This window comes from Sinohyriopsis cumingii, chromosome 12 (assembly GCF_028554795.1).
Source record: "Sinohyriopsis cumingii isolate HCF-2022 chromosome 12, ASM2855479v2, whole genome shotgun sequence".
NCBI lineage: Eukaryota > Metazoa > Mollusca > Bivalvia > Unionida > Unionidae > Sinohyriopsis > Sinohyriopsis cumingii.
Window position 1 is genome coordinate 5397271 of NC_142972.1, and position 25164 is coordinate 5422434.

The following is a 25164-nucleotide window of genomic DNA, read 5'->3' on the forward strand; positions in this document are numbered from 1 at the left end:
TGACTGTTGCGGTATATTTGATAGTATTATTTTGCTGCGACCATGTTGCAAATCCCGATGATACCGTGCATACGATGTTTGTGATATGCCCGGGAGGTATTGCAGCTGAAATTTTAATCAAATTTGTTTTGTTGACAATCTCAGGAATTCCCGCTACGATGTTTTGCTGTCTTTGTTTGATCGTGTCTAGGTCAGTTTTGATATCAACGAGTTTTATATCAGCGACCAACGGATTACCAAAAAAATCTTCTGCGGTTTCATTAATTTTTCTAAAATTTCTGCGAAGATTTGTGAACGCGTTTACGTGAACATCATATTCGGCCCGTAGCGTGGATAGTTTTCCATCCACGTCGTCGACGTATAGTTTGTTTGCGACGTCGTTGTCAGATTTTGGAGCTGTTACAGCTACTATTTTGTTCCCGTTCATGCTAAGTTCACCTGTCATTGTGTCACCGGTGTTTCTCACGCGATTAGCAACACTTTTTGTAATTTCATCTCTGATGGTTTTAAGTGACATACTTGAATCTCTGATTCTACCACCGTCAGTAAACACGGGAATATTATCTGCAACTGCACCGAGTACTCGCCGGACTATATCATTCCATTTGATATTGCTGGTTTTTAGTTTACCATATCGATCCTGAAAAATAACAACTTCATCTGGATCAACTCCAGCCAGGTTCATAATATCAGCGAGGTCATCTTTAGTCGCATACTTCGACAGATCAACGTCGGATTTTATTTTCTTAACGCGTGAAGATCTTCCGTAAATGTCAACCATTATAATAAGATCCGTTGTTTAAAACGCCTTACGCGCAACAAATCGGTTGCTTGTATAATCGTGCACGACTTTATGTGGCGGCCTGGATGATTTTGATATAGCGTCGAGTACATTAATTACTTCACGGCCGCATATTGGCGGATCTGTCATTGTTTGTGTGGGTAGCGTTGAATACCAAACTTTATAACCTCTGGTTGTTGCGTGGAGTGGTGAGACATACTTGATAAATTCAACAGGTGGAGCTAACCCGTACGAATCAAAATAAACAATTCCACGCGGATCAACCGCGTATGATACCCAATGAGTACCGGGTCCGGAACGTTTGTCAAGATTAATAATACCTGTTTCTAGTTTGTTTGGTTGTTTCGGTAATTGATCTCGCATAAAAACACCTCTAAAGGCAGATATTTTTAATTTTTTAGCAGCATCAAGTAAATCAAAATTTGATGATGGAACGTCTAACGAAATGACCCTGGAAGCCTTAGGCCTCTCCCCCAACGAGATCCCGGTAATCTTAGACCGCGTCCCTTTTTTTTGTATCCCCGCCCTGTTGCTTTCTTTAGTGCCATTTCAGCGGCTGTTCCAACAGCACCTAACGCGGCCGCTTTTGCTACGGCTGGAGCAGCCGCAGCTATTAATGCCGGAATGGCCGCAAGTAGTGGAAATATACCACCCGTTTTAACCATGTCTTTGATGGCGCTCGGGGAGAGATGGAATTGAACTCCAGTTTTTGATTCCAGGGCTTTATTGAAATGTTTAATCTGATTATTTGTCAACGATAATTTGTTTGGACCACCACTAATATGATCTCGTTTTAGTGATATTTTAGTTCCGCATTTGTTGGCGGTTTTTGATTGAAGCTTTTTTACCTGACCAGGAGTCAGAGTAACATTAACATGACTATACGACATTTTTATATAAAATATATTTTTCTAAATAACACGATTAAAGATTTTCCACCGGTGCATCAACAACTCTCATTCGACCACTGCCACCTTCAAATAACATGGCCTTGTCGCTAAGTATGACCGCGATCGCTCTGTAATCAACACCACCGGTATTTAATGTTGCTTTGAGATGTATATCAACGACAGATTGTTTTGATAGATCAAGATGTTCTAATGAAAAATAATAAATCGGATACAATTTTTTAAAATCTAGTTGTGATATTTGCAACCCGGTATCAACATTTTGATCACGTCCCATAAATGACATCAAACGATGATATGCACGTCCTATGTGATTTAATGCATAATTTAGTTGTACATTTTCTGTTGGTTCTTGTTGTCCGTTTATCCGTAAAGAAATATCTGTGAGACCTAATTGGTCAAATATCATATGAGAGTGAATTTGTGAGTTTAAACGATTAGTTCCCTGAAAAGCAATGAAAATATGTCGTGGTGCAGAAACACCCTGTTGTGATGCTATATGCCATGTAAACTGACCGTTAACGTTAGTTTGCATGCTATCCGTGCTTGTTGTTAACCATGACAACAAGGATTTACCACCTGCATCCATGAAAGAAATTAATCGCTGTTCTTCTGCGATCGTTGGAGTCATTACCGGCATCCACAGTGAAAGTTTCGATAATATTACTTTACCAGCGTCACCAACGGGTCTCCACAGAGCATCATTATCATCGTTCTTTCTTACAAGAACAACCGTGTGTCTAGCTCCAAAAATAACCTTTTTAACATTCCTGCAAAATCCAAAAATATGCGATAGTGGAATTGTACATGAAAAACCTCTATTGCCTCCTAGCAACATATTTCTACGTGCTGCAAATCCCAAGTTGAAATTTTCGCTAGAACCATGAACTACTGGCCACACATCAGCATCAGCGTTATCGGCAAAATTTCTTGGTCGTCTTATATTATACGGATCATTTTCAGGGTTATCGGAGTTATCTTTCACAAACATCATTGTGGGACCTGCTGATCTTGTATAATCATCAGAATATCTCGCCAGACCAATTATTGTTGTAGCAACGTCGACATCATTCTGAATTGATTCAATATTTTTTCCATCAATCATGTATGTGGCGCCACTAAATAATGCTATGATCCCGTTGTTGACAAAACCAATTTTTACTGGATCTAAGTAATTAGTATCATCCGTTTTTATAATTGTACCTTCTACCTCAAGAAAGGCATCAGCGGGTAAAAAGTATCTACTTGTGTCATGAACTTGTAGTTCAATTCTTCCACGTTGATCTGGTTGTTTTGCGTCATAGGAATAAAATTGATAATCACGTACAGATTCATCCTTAAGGACGGGTGCTTCCATGTCAAATGCTGTGTCGGATACGCGCTTGAACATTTTATTATAATTATTTTTCGTCTAACACGTTGATCACCGCCTTCGGGAAATTCCACCTCGGAAAGTTCCACTTCCTGATATCAAACTTGAGATATTATTTCCAGATTCACCGAGTCCTTGATCTGCTAACGCCGCTAGTTTTTGATTTGCAGCCTGATTTATTATTTTACTTACGTCTGCGGGCATCACCTCAGTACTTGCCAGTTTCACCGGTGGTTGTTGTTTTCGTCGCAATAATCGTGCTAGTCTTTCCTTGATCGCCGAGAACGCCTTACCAGCAACATTGACAATTGCACCAGGAGCTTTATCACGAACAATATCAATAGCCTTCATCGATAATTGTTTTGCAACTGGTGCTACTTTTGGAGCTATCCTCGTGAATAATCCCCGAATGACATCACCAAGTCCATTTCCGTAAATAACACTATAGATTGGTAATCGTGAGTTTACCGCTCTAACCTGTGTGGGTTTACGATGATTATCATGCACAATCATCTTATTTTATTTACCATTTATCTAACAACTAGTCATCAACGAGCTCATCAATAAGTTCTCGGTAAACGCCAATATCCATGATACCACCTTGAAATAGTCGCCGACAAATATCAGCTGCTTCATTGGTTATTTCTGGTGAATTATTTCCAGCACGTTTTCCTCCTATGAGGACTTCTAACCGTGACACGTCATTGATGATATTATCAGGACATAAACCACGTCCTGTTTTAGGTTCATCTTGAGGTGTTTTAAATACTGGTGGTTGCAATACCGGAGTAAGTACTTCAGTGGTGGCCGGGGGTGAGTCACCTTCTCGAAATCCATGTGGTGAATCTGTCGGTGTAAATGTTACAACCGGTGCAGAAATTTTCTTCGAGGGGAGTAATTTAATTAGCTCTTTAGTCCTTTCTATTTCCGACTTCAACCTTTGCTGTGGCGAAGAAGATTGCTGTTGTTCTATTTGTTGCAGAGGTGGAGGAAGCTGATACTGGTAGGACTCTCCTTGTTCTAGTTGTTCCCATCTCTCTCTATAAAGTCTTTTTACTTCTTCTTTAAGTCTTTCGTATTCTAGACCTCTAGCTTGTTTTTTGTTGTAATATACGCGATATATCCATTTAATGAAATTATCATCATTTGTTTTTTCATGACGGGGTTTTAAAATACTAGATTTATTAGATATATTATCTAATATCATCTCAGGTAATCTCTCTCTTTCAGTTTTTCTAATTTCCTCAACAACTCCTTCGTTAAATTTTGCAATTAATTCTACGTCTTCTCCTGCTGGTTTGGATTTAGATGCAAGTTTTTTTCTCACATCGGCGACTTCAGTACGAAGTTCTCCAATACCTTCAAGTATTTCCTCACCAACAGGTGGAGGTTGAGCTGCGGCTATGCCAGTTGGAAGGTCTCGTAAAATCTTTTTTGTTTGTTTGGTTCTTCTTGCTATTTTTTCAGCCTGCGCTGCAGTTTGTTCTAATACCGGAAAAATACCCTTTTTCCTCTTCTCATCTTCCTCTTTAATATCTCCCCATATAGTTTTTTCAACAGCCGCTGCAGCTTTCTTAGTAGCTGCAGTGACGGGTTTAAATAGTTTTTTAGTGTCTTCTTCGTACTCAACTTTTGATTCTTGCTGCGCTTGCAGATTTTTTCTAAATGAGTCTCTGACAGGAAGAAATTTTTTAATTGTTTCTAATCGTTCTCGTGCTGTTCTTGCAGTATTAGATTCTGGATGTATCATTTTATTATAACATAATAATTTAATTAATATCAGCAGAAGAGGAGCAGCAGAGAGGGTACCTACCAACGTTGGTCGTCAAAAAAATAAACAAGAAATAAATAAACACGTAGAGTACCTTATTTTTTCAGCTACTATTTCAAACTGAGGTTTTATTAGTACAATCGTCCATTGCAAAAATAAACATCTCAAGGAAAAGTTCATTTGTAAAATCTTGACCTTTCTACGAGATGATTTATTTGTTTGTTTTATTTGTTTTGTCGTAATTCTATGGTCTGTTCACCCTCTCTGCTGCTCCGCGTGTTTAATTTTAGATACTTGGCAGCCCTGTTACCACTTACCGCTCCTTATATATGTAGTAAGGTTTCCACTGAAAGTATCACAGTACCGATTGCTGTTCCATATGCCTTAAAGCTAATGTTTGGTGATATACATGTACTTTATATCCTACTCCAGATCGCGCTTCATACAATGTCATAGAGAACAAAAATGATATTGTTAGTTTGACGAGGATAAAACCGGGTACTCCACTCATTTAAGAGAGATAACTCTGTTGCTACTTAACAAGGTAAGAGTTATCCATTCTCAGCAGATGCATTTCCAATGATGCATCACATTTTTTCCAAATCATAAAATACAAAATATGATCTAGATATGAATTAATATAATCTCACACGTTACCAAGAGACTAAACCTTTTAAGCCTGGCAGGAACTACAAATGTTACATAATGCATCAATCAGAGCTAGTTTTGTTGTTTATTTATGAATACCTCTACATTAAGCTCCGCCCATCTGTGATTGTACGATTTGTACCGTAATACATTAGTACTGTCTTGGTCTTTAGAAGCCTCAGCATAACGCCATTATGTTGGTTGCTGTAAGTGACTTTCATAGTTCATGACAAGTGTGTATGTATGTTTGTATCAAGAACAAATATTAGTGCATAACACACTCAAGTCACGCGCAACTGGCACGTGAGAGCACTACATCTCTTTATTTCATTTAACGTGAAGTTACAGAAAGACAAGGTGAATTGCAATTTGAATTCTTGATTCGAACAATTGCGATACAATAGTTATAAATAAAAGATTTTTTTACAGTATTTGCAGAAACGTCTATGATACGAATTAGATAAAAGGTAAACAGTCTCTGTGTATGAATTGTGTTTGCAAAGATATTATTATTCATCGAAATTAAACCACAAAAAAAAAAAAAAACGTAAGCAGTGATACCGATTTATAATGTACATTTTATATAGTCAAATATTATAGTGACTAACTCGGTTGGAATTACTCCTTTCCGACAAGCAAAAGCTTGCACTTGCAAAAATACATTTAAGTAAAAAATGACTACAGGCTGGGTGATACGATTTGACAGCGGTTCATCGAAATAGTTGCAACGTGATGGCTGGTTGTCACATGCCTACGTCGAGCCAAGAGGTACATTTTCTCGCCTTCTTATATCTGTATGACTTTGTTTTCCAGTGTATAACATTGGTAAAGGATATCGGTAGATCGCTTTTCTACCTCCCACCATCATCGTGTCACAAGGACTATTCTGACCGTCTACTGCAACATATTGCACACAAACTAACAAGAAAGAAACATGTTATATCACCGCTTGAGCATTCTTTTAAAATAATGAAGATAAACATGAATTGTAAGACATTTAGGTAATGACCATAGAAAGGAAATTTCCTATTCTACACAATTACATATCATAATCAAGGAGTTTTTTTGTACCAGCATGTCTCAGTAGTGATATGTCATAGTAGTACTTTATGTATGTGTTAAGATTACTGTAACGCAATGAGTGGGTTTTGCCTACAGGAACGGCCTGAACAAATGCCCGATTTGGATCAGTGGGGGGGGGGGGGCTGGATTTATGCGCTGGGCCCCCAGTGAGCACGGCATTTGGAAATAAACTTTTAAACAAGTTTTATATGATACTGAACTTACTATTTCCTTCCACCGCTTTAAAATTACTTTCTCTCTGTCGATATATTTTTAAAAATTACTGACGCACGGGGCCCCTGTGAGCGCGGGGTCCCATTGGGCCAAATCGGTCGAATCGGCCTAAGGCTGGCCCATTTTGCCTACGGGCGTTTTTGTTCATGTGGCCGCAGACTACATCCGAGCTTAAGATTTATTGGGGTTTATGGAGGGTGGGGGTCGTTTATTCTCAACCGTTTTGCTTTATTTCTCTTAAATTGTTTCATATATGCGCATGGAACTAGAGACGTATTTGTCTTCATAATGAGTGCTCACTCATCGATGACAAAAATAAGTTAGTGTAAGCTTCTTTTCACGCTGTAGTAATTATATATATTTTTTCAAGTAAATCTCTTTCCTTGACACTGTTGTTTTAAAAGTGATGTATCTAAGTAACTTCATTTAGACGAGTGCAAATATTTACACCAATGAAAAGTACATGAAAATGACTTATTACGGTACTATTTTATTTACTTGGAACATGCATCGGGAAACAATATGGGACATAGATATATTGTGTAACTTTGTCTATTTCCCGAAATGTAATTTATTACATCTCACAACATTTTTTCATAGGATTTCTTATGTGTAATTTCGACAACCCAGTGCCTTACGAGCAAGATCAGGTTTGCTGTGACGGTACACTTCACAATACACTAGACTCTCAAGGCAGGAAGAGAGATTGTTGTTGTAAGTTTATTTTCCGTTTGATAAGTTTACACCTTTCTTTCTTTTTGTTGTAAATAAGAGAACGAGCAAGTACAGACTCATTAGATGTGTACATATATTTATTCATGCGTGCCTATGTATGTATGTATGTATGTATGTATGTATGTATGTATGTATGTATGTATGTATGCATGTATGTATGTATGTAATTTATTCATTGTTACTGCATTATATTCTCTTTCAATACTAATGTCGACTAATACGGTATTGACATTTCTAAATAAACAATAAGAAAACAAAATGGATTCCTGTACTGTTGTATGCTATCACTTTCCTCAAACAACGAATTAAGAGTTTATTTCTCTCTGTTTTGTCACCCCAAAAAAGAAATAAGAAATGATTTCGGCTTTATTCTGCCACAAAATAAAAAAAAAAAAAAAAAAACTCCACTCATTAGACAGTTCTATGTTGGGTATTTGTGCACAGGTGACTTGTGATTTGATTGCTAGGGGTATTTTTCATGGATATTATTCACTGCAAAAAGAACAAACAGTAACATAGCCTTCACATAAATTTCTCCGAAATTTAGATTACAAACGAAAAGAAAAGAACAAACTGCATACTTGTCTGTATTTATAATTATTCTAACTCAAATATAAACAATTCTGATTAAAATCAGATCCCCATTGTTTTACGTGAAGTTTGGACAGCGACGGCATAGGGGTCATGTTCTGGTGACCTGTTTTTATCAAAATCGCTAAGTTTATCGGGCAATCAGAAGAAGTCTTATATTTTTGTGTTTCGGAAACTAAACAGTGATGTCAATCAATGTGTTCCAAAAGATTTGATTCACTTTTCAGACTTTTGAAATCTGCATTTCCATTTACTAATTCAAAAGGTGGATGGGGTGAAATGAAGTTAAAAGAACCTAAAACTAAGTGTAATTATTTATTTTAAATAAGGCGTCTTGTGGCTACATTGTTATTGATAATAAATTGCTCACCATATATGAATCCATAACGGCGATTTTTATATTATCTGCATTGTTTTAAATCTTAACACATCAAAAACGTTCTGATATATATACATATATATATATATATATATATATATATATATATATATATATATATATATATATATATATATATATATATATATATATATAATTTACCTACTTAAACCGTAAACCGTTTTGTTTATAGCAAATGTTGTTATGCATAAAGTTTCATTACTTTGCCACATTGATTTACAGCCTCTCAGTTATTCTACCCGGACAAATGTAGGTGTGAAGAAAGTTCGAAACTAACGTCATTAAATTCAGGTAAATATATCCCTCTCACATTTGCAGACACATTTGCACCACCACTGGTCGCTCATACTTTTAATTGCAATGACAACAGTGGCGATTCCGGAAATATCGTGTGTGGGGATGGTGTGGGAGCCTTGACAAGTATGTGAGTTTTCTGAAAGAAAGAACCCACGGTTTGGAGCTCGGGATGGGACAACATAGTTCTTGCTTTTGAAATGTTAGCTGGACACTGTTCTAACCATCTCACTAACTTACTCTATATTCAGATTCTTTTGCGCGCGCACACACACACACATACACGCAGATAATATACCCAATCCTTATGTAGTACATGACACATTTAACCAATGGCATACACTACCATTTTGCTATCACAAATGACACGTTCACTGTGAAAAGAGCATGAGAGTTGATAAACTAATGTCTCGCTTAAAGAGGTACATGTACATAACTTGATTAAAGATGTCGGTATTGTTTTATGTAGAAAGTTGTCGGCTATGTTTTACATAGAAAGCTGTCGGTATTGTTTTATGTAGAAAGTTGTCGGCTATGTTTTACATAGAAAGCTGTCGGTATTGTTTTACGTAAAAAGCTGTCAGCTATGTTTTACGTAGAAAGATGTCGGCTATGTTTTACATAGAAAGCTGTCGGGTATGTTTACGTAAAAAGCTGTTGGCTATGTTTTACATAGAAAGCTGTTGGCTATGTTTACGTAAAAAGCTGTCGGCTATGTTTTATATAGAAAGCTGTCGGCTATGTTTACGTAAAAACTGTTGGCTATGCTTTACGTAGTAAGTTGTCGGCTATGTTTTACGTAGAAAGTTGTTAACTATATTTTACGTAGGCAGCTGTATGCTATGTTATACGTTTATAAAAAACAGCTGTGAGCTATGCTTTTATGTAGAAAGTGCCTCAGCTATTCCTAATTTCAAAGCAGAAAGGCTAACTCCTACCTCTATGGAAGAGCAATTTAGTGGCACGACATTCCGTCAAAGTGGTTTCCTCGTGCCATTCATATTCGATTTTTCTGGACATAGAAGAACTGAATCATATGCCTACAAATACGTTTCAGTATTTCTTTCTTATTAAACGGGCTAGAGACAGTTCAAGATCTATGATCATGGCATCAGTGTCAATGTCGAGTATAAACTGCAAATTGCCACTGCAGTGATCGCTATGTAACCATACCAACCGTTTTGACATGTGAAACTAGCATCACGTTATGGAAGCAACAAAAAATAAAATACAGATACGCTATCCTATATAACATGTATTGCATTTATAAAAAGAGGAAAATTACAAATATATATTTTCGTAAAATCTCCTTTACATATATGAAAAGTACCAGCATCAAAACATGCTGGAAAAGAGAAGAAAAATGGTTGATTTTTAAACGTATTTTAATCTCCGTCGTGTTTTACTTGCTTTAATGGTGAGGGACGAATCACTCTACAACAAAACATATGGAATACAATATCCTGACGAACAATATACATGGTTATAGCTACACGATTGTCATTGTTTCCATTATGGTAAATTAGTTCCTGTGATTAAGTTTTCATCATTTGATTCATGATTAAGCTCTTGGTTACCATCAGCGAGAAAAGCCGACTAATTATTGATATTTATCTCATTACATAGGCTACGATCCTGGCCTCTGCTTGGTCACTGTTAGTGAGCCAAGTCGAACAGATACGACCAAAGTGACTCCTAGTTCATCTAAGGTATGTTTTTAGTGTCAACAAAAATGTCTGATAAATGAACTACATAATTGGTGCCAGAGCCCAATCTTCTATTTCATACCTATCTATCATTTCTTACAAATAGCTAAGTACATGTTGAAGAATTCTCACTTGTATCCCTATTGCTACAATCATCAATTATATAGACAACAAACTTGAAGGCGATTCAGATGATTGTAAACAATTTAGATGAAGATTGCGATGTAGATGATACAATTTACTATCTCCAGAGGGTGACATATCGATTACAACTAGTAACTGCAAGTAATTATCAGTAACGAATGCAATTTTTTATAGCATAGGAATGGCGATCGCCCCTTCACCCTATTGCACAAAGAATACAGTGCTGGAAAATTAGTTATTTGTAAATGGAATAACATTGGAGGTTAGTTTGGATGTTTTGATGATAATGTTATTGTTTTATGAAACTTTTATTGATACTGTAATAATGGTCGGTTTCTCTTCACTTGTGGCCTTCCCATGCCTCCAAATTCTGTTCTAAGCTGAGTTAAATATTGATTAGATATCAGTATCACTCTATTGTCGATACATCTATATACGGAAGACTGAGCAAGAGTCAAAAAAGAAAATTCAAGATATCTTTCCAAAGATAATCACGTTCAATGAATTTTGTTTTTGTGAGTTTGACTGACGTGATTAACGAAAGGTTATAATGACTCACAAATAACGAATGTAACTGAAAAGCATACAACAATATTCGTTCCGAATTTGTTTACAACTGAAGTTCCCGATGTTCACCTGTAAAAGGAAATGGCAACCATTAACTACTGCAACCTTTGCTACTCAAAAAAGCAGATAGTATCATCACTGAAGTGTCAAATATTCGTTTACAAATGGTTACCAATGGCAGCAAATTGTAAATACTCTTTAACTACATGTATCTAAAGTTGAAATCTGCATGCACGCATTGATTTACTCAGGCGATAGAGAATGTTGATGCATTTTTCTCGCCCTTTTGTAGAAATAAGCTATTTGTGTTATTTATATTATTTTGCATAATGAAAATTCCTGAACTAAGAAAGGTGTATAGATGTTATTAGAAAGAAACAAAATGAATTTTATGATTATGTTCTGGGAATAGATAGTACATGCTGACTTGACGACTGGAGAGACTGATGTAGAGCTCTAATAAGGATTTTATGTGTGTGTGTATTCCCAGTTCTTGAAGAGGGGTAAGTTTGATTTGGTCATGTCCTTCCATCCTTGTGTTCATCCTCGCCTCCTTGAAACATTTTGTTTGCAATATTGCACAAAAATCTACCCATACAGACAAATCAATATGTGGTAGATTATTATGTCAAAATATCGACCATACAGACAAATCAATATGTGATAGATTATTATATCAAAGTATCGACCATATAGACAAATCAATATGTGGTAGATTATTATGTCAAGATATCGACCATATAGACAAATCAATATGTGATAGATTATTATATCAAAGTATCGACCATATAGACAAATCAATATGTGGTAGATTATTATGTCAAAATATCGACCATACAGACAAATCAATATGTGATAGATTATTATATTAAAGTATCGACCATATAGACAAATCAATATGTGGTAGATTATTATATCAAAGTATCGATCATATAGACAAATCAATATGTGATAGATTATTATATCAAAGTATCGACCATGTAGACAAATCAATATGTGGTAGATTATTATATCAAAGTATCGACCATATAGACAAATCAATATGTGGTAGATTATTATATCAAAGTATCGATCATATAGACAAATCAATATGTGATAGATTATTATATCAAAGTATCGACCATGTAGACAAATCAATATGTGGTAGATTATTATATTAAAGTATCGACCATATAGACAAATCAATATGTGATAGATTATTATATCAAAGTATCGATCATATAGACAAATCAATATGTGATAGATTATTATATCAAAGTATCGATCATATAGACAAATCAATATGTGGTAGATTATTATATCAAAGTATCGACCATATAGACAAATCAATATGTGGTAGATTATTATATCAAAGTATCGACCATATAGACAAATCAATATGTGATAGATTATTATATCAAAGTATCGATGATCTGATTAAATGGTCAGGTCTATACAAAATCGATTAAGCACTTTGCGATAGGCTTACTTGTATTCGTATGCATATGACATAAGTTGATTTTCAGGCTTTGAAATGAATGTTAAGTTTCCTACCTTTTTAACTCTGGGATTCCTGTAAGTCGGATCCAGTTACATAAAAGATAAACCCTAATCTGCCGTCGCCTAATACACCAGCAAATCAGGGTCTTTGTTCTTTTTTCTAATTACTGCTCCTAACAAAATGCATGGAGCCAGACCCGAGGGGAATCTTGCGAAGGCAGATTGGGATCTACGCAGTTTGCAGTTAAACCAGACTTCTGAGGAAGTATAATCGGTAAACAACTTGGATCTCAGACTTTTATTTATTTTTCCTTTTAAGTTGGTACGCCGCACAACATGTACTATGACACTGTCTCAGCCCTTTGTCCTTTTCTTATCTTCATATATGGTTCTCTCTTGTAACTAAAGAAAGGACTATCGGGAAAATTGATCGACCATGTAAGGGCGACACTGACCGATATATATATATATATATATATATATATATATATATATATATATATATATATATATATATATATATATATATATATATATATATGCTGGCTTCTGTATTTTTATGTAGCGAATGATTTTTCATGCCATGACGCAGTTCATTGTTACATAAATGGAATGATCATTCCACGTCTATGCGAATAATGTGCATATTATCCTCTTGTATATATCCCCCGCCCCTTTTGTTAACTCTGTGCTTGTTCCATAGGTGACGGAAATTGCGAATATTGCTCAGAACAAAAGATGCCTGAATCCTAGTCACAAATATTGCAAGAATTCAGGAAACTGTTTTAATCCCTCAGAGGAGCTCTGTTGCCCGGATGGAATCTTCAAAGGAATATTACTGTAAGTTGAAGCTAGTTCAAACCTCTGTGTGTGTGTGTGTGTGTGTGTGTGTGTGTGTGCGTGTGTGCGTGCGTGCAGGTTAAGGATAATAATGCAATGGAACTGAAAGGTCATTAGTTGGATTTCTAGTCTTTATTGCTTACACATCACAACAAGCATCTTCGCTAGACAAGGTTCTGATATGATAACCCTATCTACACTTTGATGCTTTGTCCTAGCAACATTAAGATTAATTGAGTTGCCTCCCTTAGTATGTAATGCCAACAAACCAACAGCGTAGTGCATTGAAGGACACACGGTACTAATTATACAGAAGAACTGTGAACCAGTCTAGAAATGGGTGAACAAATAATAGAGTATTTACGAGTTTGGTGGTCCATAATTGGTTAATAATGAAAATTAAAATTTTATTAAAAATATCTTTTGAGAGCTTATCCTATATGTAATTTTAAAATAATATAGACAAATTTCTACTGATGCAATTTTAGTATTTTTACAGGCTTGACTCAGGAGTACTTGATTCATTTGATACAGAATCAATAACATGTGTTTCATGCACATCTAGATAAGCAAAATGCCGCGGCTCATATGGTGTTCTCCACACATAAGCTAGCACCAAGGTTAGATGTGCATGGAGAATTATAGGTCTCATCATCAGCACCCATACATTTTAAGTTATTGAATTTTGAATATGATAGTATTTCCATATGTTTACTATTGGAGTTGAATTTGTACAATGAGTCCTATATGCGACCTATACCATAATAGGAGCTTGTTTTTTCCATGGTTACCATGTGCATCCAGATTATCATTTTGGTGGTTTTTGCATATGACAATCATAATGGAGTCTTTTTTTCATGGTTTGCATGTGATTTTATAGAAAAAAGTCTATTAAAAAGACATATGGGAATGGTTTTATACACTGGACAGTGACAGTAGATAGCTCAGGCCATGGGGAAAAGAGCATAGTATGGCCTGATGGCAGAATTTCATATGATGGTGCCCACAGATTGACCTATATGGTTAAATACCATTTAACACATGCAACAATTCCCCAAAAGGGGGTGGGGGAGAGATTTTAAATGTAAGCCACTTATGTCACAATCACTTATGTATCAATACTGATCATTTAACTTTAGAGACACTTTCAGTAGATCAAAGCAGAGAACATTGTAAAAATCAAGGACTGTGCACAAAACTGCACATGCTGCATTGCCTCAACCTGTAAATTGCATTATTATATGTCGAGTCACATTGAATATCAATTATATCTGTCTTATTTCCTATCATAGAATTAAACTCCTTGACACCTTTTCTATGTTCAGCATGTTTCTCATATTGGTACATTCAATTTTTGGCAAGCAATATTGGAACTTTTCTGCATCCCTTTTGTTGATGGAGCAGGGAGGGACATTTTCACTTAAAACAATAGTTTTCAACCCTTCATTCCCAATAGAAGTCTGCAAAAGGCCTATCTGTATTACATTATTTACACAGGCAGTTTTTCTTCCCCAACCTCTCTTCGGCGTCTCTTCCTACAGTTGAAACATTCTTGATGTATAACTGCAAAGTGAACATATTGCTCGCTCCCACCACACCAGACCTCTTTTCTCTTCATGTACCAAGTCCCATGATAGAAAACCTTTGTAGTCGGGGTGTTGGAACTTTGCTCTCGGAATACATTATTCTACATCTCAGCATTTTTCCCTTTGTGCAGTAAGTGACATGTGGTTTGTTCACCAGATATGTTGTTGTGAATAGATGAAAACAAGCTTACTGTCAGAATTATGGTTTCATATTTGAAACAAAAGCTATTTATGAAGCCAACATTGCTCTGCACTTACTATCAAGTAATAATAAGGAATCATTTAGCTGTAAATTAGAGCTTGCTACTTGGTTTGCCAAATCAAGGTGTATTCCCTCCCCTTTGTAATTGAGTGATTGCAAGATTTACTTTGTTTCTCTTCTTTTCAATAAGGTATGCATTTTATTCAGCTTTATATTAAAAAGTAAGTAAATTAACACTGCTTATAGTGGAAAGTAGCCAAAGTAATGATTTTGAGACTTTTTCTTAATTTTTTATGAGTTTGGGGTAAATGTAGATATAGATTTATGTATTAGACAACTTTAATATGCAATTCAATTCTATTACTTATATTTAACAAGTAGTTTATGCAGTGATAAGTTTTATCAGTGTCTGAATATTGCATAGAGACATGGACTTGTCTTGGCATCGCCAAGTTTTTTCACACATTTCTCCACCTCCAGCTTACTTAATAGCTTGATCCACAACAGTTTGTACATACACTTTCTGTCTCCAACATGAATGTCAGCATTATAGGAACTTTGGATAGCTTTTTCAAAATTTGTCTCTTGTTGTCCTTATGTCACAGACCTCAAGTGGCTGTGTCTTTAGGGCTGATGCACATTTCCCCCCTTGTTGTGGGGAACATTACCATGCTTGAAGAAATTACTCTGTCTATTCTTTGCTTCCTCACCCTTCCCAATAGTTTTATACTGAAAAGTAGCACTATGTTATATAATTATTCAGTATAAAAAAGCTTATGGAACTTTTACTTGGCTTTTATACCTTTTTATTAACATTTGGGGGTGATGAATCACATGTGATGATAGTTTAAATAAGTTTGGAATGTCAGCATCTCTTGACGCTTCATGGGTGTGTGTATTTGTTTTAGTCACAAAAGGGCAATGATCTGTTAACATTTTGACCCGTCATGTGGCATACTTATTTGTTTTGTTTGATTGATATGAATAGGGATGCACTGCATCTTATTTCTGTGAGAGTCACAAGAAAAGAAATGCAATTTTGAAATTTAAAACATTTAAAACTTGTCTTATAGCCAGTAAGAGATGAAAATACAATGCGTCATGTAATTTGATACCCTGTGATGTCATACTTGCTGATGTCAGCATGCTTGTGTTTCTTTTGTGTAGCATGCATGCTATAGAAAGATAACATGAAGATACAAAGTCAGAAAACAATTATTTTAATAACAAGAATAAGCCACTAATAAGTACAATACAACTCAGCAACAGGTAATGCGGATGCAATTTAGCAATAGACATTGGTATCAGATAAAATGCTATTGCACGATTATCCATGTACAAACATGGCCAATTCTTTCTTACAATTATGCTCCAATATCAATGAGTAAAATACAACTTTTTCTAAAAAATTTAAATCTGGTTATAGGACACACGGTACTAATTATACGGAAGAACTGTGTAACAGTCTAGAAATGGGTGAACAAATAATAGAGTATTTAAAATGTCGCGGCTCGTATGGTGTTCTCCACACATAAGCTTGCACCAAGGTTAGATGTGCATGGATAATTATAGGTTTCATCCTCAGCACCCATACATTTTAAGTTATTGAATTTTGAATATGATAGTGTTTCCATGTTTACTTTTGGAGTTGAATTAGTACCGTGCGTCCTGAACATCGGCCGAAAATGGTGGAGGTAATTGACTTAACAAGGATACTTTGTAAGTTTAACATCGAAAGTATGACTACATACAGAGGGAAGCCATTACAGGTGTATTTGAGTGAATGCTAGTTGTGCAAACACAGACCGGCAATGGAAAATTGCTTATTTATCAGTCCATTCAAGTTGTTTGCTCTCCTTGTCCCCATCGTGTTGGAAGAGTGTTCGAATCTGAAAAACGTATGTTTGATTGGATGGTGTGGCTTGCCGCCTCATTCAATGAAATTCCCAGACCTGAAGCGGAGAAATATCCGCTCGATACGCAAAGGTTTAGATAAGGTTATCGTTTCGGAACCTTGGCTAGCGAAGATACAAAACAAGAGAACAATAGCCAAATTAGTAAACGCAACAGTGGCCATCATTTGGGAGGTCTAAGAAACGTGTGTGTACGTTTATGTTTATTTATGTGTGTCTTTGAATGCTCGTTTCCACTTACACCACAATTTAGGTCATGAAATATTTTTTATAGTTGTCCGCCACAGGACTCTAACAGCAAGTTCTGCACTGACAGCGTACGCTTTGGGAAGACAGTATGTTCCGAGAAATACACTTATGGTACGTACTTAATAAAATTGACGCATGCTACTAGCTACTTTTCATATTCATTTACTCAGTAGTTAATTCTACATACTAGATACGTTTATATTATATTAGATCAATACACATGCACGTACAAGAGTGAAAATCAAAGTCCCTCTTCCTTTTTAAAAAACTAAATCTGAGTTAGAATAGCATAACCACATGCTGACCTATCTATCTATCTATCTGTCTATCTGTCTGTCTGTCTGCCTGTCTGTCTAGCTATCTATCAAGGTAGATTTAAGCTTTAATTTTTTTCTCAAATGAATGGATAATCAGTCTAAATGGCATTAATAGACATTGCGAATGACTTAAATACCTGTATCACTTCATTAAATTCAGAACTTGGACAATATTTTTCCACAGCACGAGATTCAGTTTGATTCAAATCAGATCTCCACTGCCCTACATGAAAAGCAGACAGCTTCCGTTTAGGGGTCATGTTTTGGTGACCTTTGAAGTGGCCAATGAAAGTGCATCTTTCAAAACTCTGAAAGTGAATCAAATCGTTTGGGACACGATGCTCTTAAGCCACACTGCTCAGTCTCCCAAAAGCAAAAATATAACACGTCATCTGATTGGTATATAAAATTATCGAATATAATAATAATATAGGTCACCAGAACATGGCCCCTAAGCGGTCGCTGTCAGATATTCATGTAAGACAGTAAAGATCTGATTTGAATCATATTGCACAATATTTTGCACCCATTATGTGGACTCGAAGTCCAGTCACATATAACATTCTAGATTCTTTACAAAATTTTGTCAAGATGTTATAAATACTTGAGAACCTGCTGGCAGCAAAGTAAAAGGACTGAATAAAAAAGTACTCACACTATCGGCTCGATTTGCTGCCCCTTAAATTGCTAGCTTGATCAACACAGGCAGTGATACCGGAAGCTTTCCAAAGAATCTAATAGAACCTAAGGTGATAGATCGTCAGCAAACAATTATTGACCTATCTCAGTTTATCGAACCCGATACAAAATGTTTGAAAACACACCATCATTCATATTTGCCAAGTGGAGGAATTGCACTGCTACTAATCCATCTCAGATATATGAACTCAAAGAACAGCCGGTAAAATTATTATCGGAAAAGAGAACCCATCCTAGCATGTATTCGTTAATTTACAGTTGTTACCTTTTAATTATAGAGTAAAGTATTTTAACATTAGTCTGAGGTATAAATTTTATTCTAACATGGATCCACACCATACCAATGATCCCCCAGCTCCACCTTCCGATAGCCATTCACACCATACCAATGATCTCCCAGCTCCAGCTTCCAATAGCCATTCACACCATACCAATGATCTCCCAGCTCCAGCTTCCAATAGCCATCCACACCATACCAATGATCTCCCAGCTCCAGCTTCCGATAGCCATTCACACCATACCAATGATCTCCCAGCTCCAGCTTCCGATAGCCATTCACACCATACCAATGATCTCCCAGCTCCAGCTTCCAATAGCCATTCACACTATCTGCAGACTAGTTCGTGCGATAATCTGCATTTGGCGAACTTCTAAACGACTATGTACGAAACATCTTTTATATATTCTGCAACAATGTTGTGCAATTTTCTTGCCAATTCCGTTAAACAAACACAAACACAAACAATATTATTTTACAAAAGCGCTTCACAAATTGCTTTCTTCCGATTATGCCACAACACTAAAGCAATTGAGACACCTATCTAGCTTACCCCAGCCACATTTCCAACCTCCCAAAATCTTCATGTATATCTGATAGATATAATGCAAGTATGTATGTATGTATGTATGTATGTATGTATGTATGTATGTATGTATGTATGTTTGTGTGTATGTATGTATGTATATTTTATGTTTTACATGTGTGAGTCAAATAGTTTAGTAAGCAGAGTTTTTGTCGAACACATTCGTTACATTTTTAGTTTCAACATATTATTATCTGAAGACTACAAATAAGATTAGTTGATTGATTCAGAACCAGATGTGTCATCTTCAGACAGATAAAATTATTATTATTATTATTATTATTATTATTATTATTATTTTATTGTTGTTGTTGTTGTCTAAAATACACATTCATATAGAAAAAGAACATTGAAATCCACAAATATTTCTTTGGAATATAATTATGCACACATTGATTTATCTGTCTATATCTGGCGTGTTTAATCGATCCATAGAAATCGATCGAATTTAAGAATACATTTAATTTCAGTGGAATAGATAATCAAGTAGGAATGAGATCAGCCTTATGTAAATTGTCATAGGATTGGAATTATGCTGCATTCGTACGGTTAGAGGCCGAACAATTATTTTATTGCAACTACATAATTGCATATCTTACAAGCCGTGATAATAATAATAATAATAATAATAATAATAATAATTGGCTTTCTTACTTTTTTGAAAATAGAAAATGTGCAGAGGTAATTTAATCAGCTTCCAATTTTTTCAGCTTACGAAATTTCAGTCGGAGAAATGATCCCCCAAGAGGATAGTTCTAAAACATTTGTGGCAAGGGCCAGACCAATTATATCTAAAGGGCATCGCATACGCAAAAGACGTTCATCTAAGAAATTCCTCCAGCTAAAAATTAATGTGACCAATCCATACAAATGTGCCATAACGGGAAGAATTTTCACAGTATTTTCAACAGAAAAAAAACGCAGATGGAATTCCGCTTCGTATATTTATTTGGATAAAGAAGATTTAGTACTTAGTGGAAAGATCAGACACAAAAGATTGAATAATATATATAAGACGTGCAGTAAATCAATACCAAATCATTCCTTTGAAGCAAAAAATGTATGGAATTCAGGATATAGACAATATTGCACTGTCCTTATTTCGGTAGCACTATTGTTTGCTTTGGAGTGCATAGCATTCTAAAGACTCTTCACTGCAGATAGATTATGTATATTTGGAAACTTCGTCAAAACGGTTGTAAACGTACCAGGTCTCAGTTATACTAAACATCTCAAATTTGTTTGATCAAAATGAAGCTTTTAAGTATATTTCATATCCCTTGCTTAGTATCAAATAATTTCTCATTATACACTGAGCGTGCATTAAGGACTTAAATGGAATCATACATACCTTACAATCCGAAAGAGGCTTCACGCTTAGAAATTGTAGCATTTTCTGACATTTGATGGATCAAATGGTTCTAAGGGAACAATTAGATTACCATGGAATATTTATTGAACTCTTTCCCCCACCGACATATATTCAACAGTTGTCATAAATATCACGAGTAAAATAATATAGTCTTTGCTTGATAAGAAATTTTGAGAATTTCAGCGTAACCGGGACAGTACCGGGACAGTACCTGGACGTGATGGGAGTGCAGTGCTGATTGGCTAAAATTGGCAATATCAAGGAGAGCTGTCGGGAACAAACTATCTTATAGTATGTACGATAAGGTTTTCAGATGATCTTCCAAAACATGTCAAAAATTAGTTTTTATAATTGTTTCCAGTGTGACACCAACTGTTAGAAATGTTTTGACTTGGTCTGGATAATGTATACTGCTTACATTCCTGAAATACCCCACCCCACCAGTGTTAAAGTCATAAATCACCCCTAACAGATTAAACATGTAGGGGTCAAGAGCGGATGAGTGTGTATGTATAGGCCTTAACAACACGTCAGCACAATAACAGCTATACGGTGCTGATTAAAAGCAAGTTTTAGAAATCTAAATATAAAGAAATGTACACCCCCAAGGAAAGATAAATTATGGAAGTTAAATCTTCCAAATAAATGTAAAGATGTAGTTCAACAAGGTCATTTATTCAAACTCTGTAGAACTTATATAACATAAAAGATGAAGATAACAAAAATAATTAAAAAATCTAGCAAGATAGTGTAAATTGTTTTATATAAACCGTACTCCCTCAAAACCTCCAAAATGTTCACTGATTGTACACCTTGGTGAAGTTTCTTAATTGGGTTTTCATAAAAACAAGTTAAAAAATGATAATAATTTTGACATGGTTGGTGCATAGGAAGTAATTTAGCATCGTTTGCATCAGACAGAAGAGAACCGATGGAACTGCTACTCCAATGCGATTATTTACACCAAGTGTTTGTGTCGATCTGAAACTGGATTCATGGTGCCGTAAATCCGCCTTTGGTGATTTCACAGTTTCAATTCAAATAATGAAGATGGCTTAGCATTTGTTGTATTGGGCAGATCTTATTCTATTGTAGCCCCTATCAAGGACATTCTGCATATCAAACAGAGTCTAGAAAAAAAAGTTCGCATGTTCTGGCTTCATTGTTTCAAAAATCTTGCATTTCCAAATGAGATTCCATATAGCAGTATTTTTTAATGTATGCAAATTTAGGGTATTTCAGATTCATCATACATAAAATGTATCATACATGTGTTCAGTTGTACCTTGGAAAGACAATGAAAAATTTATACTAACAGTTTCGGTGTCTAACGTAAATAATGTAAAACTGTCTTTTGAATTACTGTATGCATGGTACAAGTGATTCATTATCACGTTTCCCTATTGAAAATAAGAAAATGAACAAACGATTAGGATTTCCAACCACGATTTCGATTCAGGGAATAAAAACTGAAGAAGAAAAAAAAAAAAACAAGGATCCTGGACATTAGTGTGTTTCAGTCGTGTAGCATTATGAGTGGTTTGTATACACGACTATACAGATATAGCCCTTGTTAAAATTAGACAAAAACCTTAAAGACAGACATCTTTATGTGTATTTGAAACTGCATTCAATTATGAATAAATATTTGAAATATTAAAGGTATATATGAATACACCAGTCCGGAAAAAAAGAACTAACACGTATATATTTCAAAGTAAGAAAAAAGATCAATATAAGAAAAATCAAAACAAGAAATAGCAATTTTGCAACAATTAAAAGAAAAAATGTATGTATGTATGTATGTATGTATGTATGTGTGTGTGTGTGTGTGTGTGTGTGTGTGTGTGTGTGTGCATGTATGTATGTGTGCGGGTATGTATGTATGTATGTATCTTTGAAAATAATTTATCTGACACGTTTTGTTTTAAAAAACATTTTTATTTACATTAAATGTCAGCTTTGACATGTGATAACTAAAGGCGGGCATTAACATATATTTTTGTATTATATATTGTGTATATGTTTTGCTTTATTATGAAAAGAGTATGTATTTATGCGACTTATGACATCTAACAATTCTACGATCTTCTATTTATTATAATTTTATAATAGAGTGATTTTGTTTTTCTTCGACAAAATAAAATAATAGTCTGGAAACTGTGAGCAAACAAAAAAATGAACTTAGACTCTAACTCCAAAACTAACAGTCATAATTACAGATTTGGACTCTAATTTCAAAACTAACAAATCATAATTACAGATTTGGACTCTAATTTCAAAACTAACAAATCACAATTACAGAATTAGACTTTAACTTCAAAACTAACAAATCATAATTACAGACCTAGACTTTAACTTCAAAACTAACAAATCATAATTACAGACCTAGACTCTAGCTTCAAAACTAACAATCACAATTACAGACCTAGACTCTAGCTTCAAAACTAACAATCACAATTACAGACCTAGACTCTAGCTTCAAAACTAACAATCACAATTACAGACCTAGACTCTAACTTCAAAACTAACAATCACAATTACAGACCTAGACTCTAGCTTCAAAACTAACAATCACAATTACAGACCTAGACTCTAGCTTCAAAACTAACAATCACAATTACAGACCTAGACTCTAACTTCAAAACTAACAATCACAATTACAGACCTAGGCTTTAACTTCAAAACTAACAAATCATAATTACAGACCTAGGCTTTAACTTCAAAACTAACAAATCATAATTACAGACCTAGACTCTAACTTCAAAACTAACAATCACAATTACAGAATTAGACTTTAACTTCAAAACTAACAAATCATAATTACAGACCTAGACTCTAACTTCAAAACTAACAATCACAATTACAGAATTAGACTTTAACTTCAAAACTAACAAATCATAATTACAGACCTAGACTCTAGCTTCAAAACTAACAATCACAATTACAGACCTAGACTCTAGCTTCAAAACTAACAATCACAATTACAGACCTAGACTCTAGCTTCAAAACTAACAATCACAATTACAGACTTCTATTTATTTGAAATTTTGATTGCACCATTCTTACTCGCTTATAAGACGAGTCCAACTGCAAACTGCACAGACCCAGCTCAGCCGTCACATAATCCGCTGGCAGATCTGGGTATATGTGTGTGTGGGGGGGGGGGGTTGCTTTTTTTAGGAGTAATCAGTAGTGCAAACAATATTGACCCTGGTTTGCAGGTACAATGTTGTGATTCTAACCGGATCGAAGCTACAGAAAAACAAAATTATTTGAAATATTTGCAGAAGTTCATATTGTTGTTCATACAGCTTCGCGGCTGCATTTGTATTTTGAGGTAGTTTTTAAAGGCTGGGGTACTATTATTGTAAAAAAAGTTTTATAAAGATTTATGAGAAAGATACCAGATCTTGCCATAGTTTTCATGACTTGCTATAATCTATCATGAAAATTTTGCATTATGTTAAACACGGCAACTTCTTAATGCTGCCGGTGCCGTTCTGTTTTTTCTTCATGAAAGATTGGTACGCACTTGAGTGGTAACAGTCTTGTACTTCGTCTGAGGTGGTTTTATTGTTGCAAATTAAGATTACCCGGCGACAAAAAACGGTGTCTGTAACTCGGGTATTTGTGACAAGAAAAGCATACGTCCTCGAAATCCACAAACATAGGTCTATTATTCGCATTCCGACATCCACTTTTGAAATTATGGTGGACAAATAATGGAATATGTGCCTTTCTTTGGCACTGCATCAAAAGGGATAATGAAGTATGGGCTGCGTCAGAATTTCAGACAATATGTTGTGGAAATTGTTGCAGCAGACTTTTCACCTTTAGCCAACTAATATATGAGTTTCATTAACAGTGGTAGTACGATAGATGCATAATATCAAATAAATTACTTTTCAAATGCAATCCTATTGGCTTCTGTTGTTTCGAGTTTGTTTTTCTTTTTTCAGCGAGTACATACTAACCATCCCATATATCCAATGTGTGTGTGTGTGTGTGTGTGTGTGTGTGTGTGTGTGTGTGTGTGTTTTGGATTTTTAACGTAGCTTTACAAAAAAATTCAGTCATATAGCTACTATGTTTGCAGTGCTGCAGTTCATAATGAAGTCTAGCACTGAGACATCATGCCGCAGACATGTAGCATAATGTCGTCGCACAGTCACATTATACTGACACCAGGCCGACCAGTCCTAAAACTGACCTCCTAATGCTGAGCGCCTAGTGAGGCAGTTGCAAGTACCATTGTTATGTCTTTAATATTATTCGGTAGGGGTTCGAACCCGTGACCTCCAGCATCCAAGGCAGACGCTCTAACCACCCTTGCAAATCAACACTTGCATGGAAAATATCATGTCTTTTCCAAATGCAATTTAAATGACAGGTCACCGCTACAATTGG

The 25164-nt window shown here is 35.4% G+C and overlaps 1 protein-coding gene across 4 annotated transcripts in view; it reads left to right on the forward strand.

Annotated features, from left to right (window-relative positions):
- Positions 1–24672, forward strand: part of LOC149785938 (uncharacterized) — a 74883-nt gene extending 50211 nt beyond the window's left edge. For 3 of the 4 annotated variants that reach the window (XM_089976183.1, XM_089976184.1, XM_089976182.1), the window contains exons 2-7: positions 7398–7511; positions 8746–8814; positions 10444–10526; positions 13417–13553; positions 17529–17614; positions 20093–24672. In XM_089976183.1, the coding sequence (XP_089832309.1) occupies positions 7398–7511; positions 8746–8814; positions 10444–10526; positions 13417–13553; positions 17529–17614; positions 20093–20526 (923 nt within the window). In that variant the 3' untranslated portion in view covers positions 20527–24672. Of the gene's footprint in view, positions 1–5242; positions 5398–7397; positions 7512–8745; positions 8815–10443; positions 10527–13416; positions 13554–17528; positions 17615–20092 lie in introns of those variants that run through there. The other variant, XM_089976185.1, reaches the window with a different exon arrangement.
- The last annotated feature ends 492 nt before the right edge of the window (positions 24673–25164 follow it).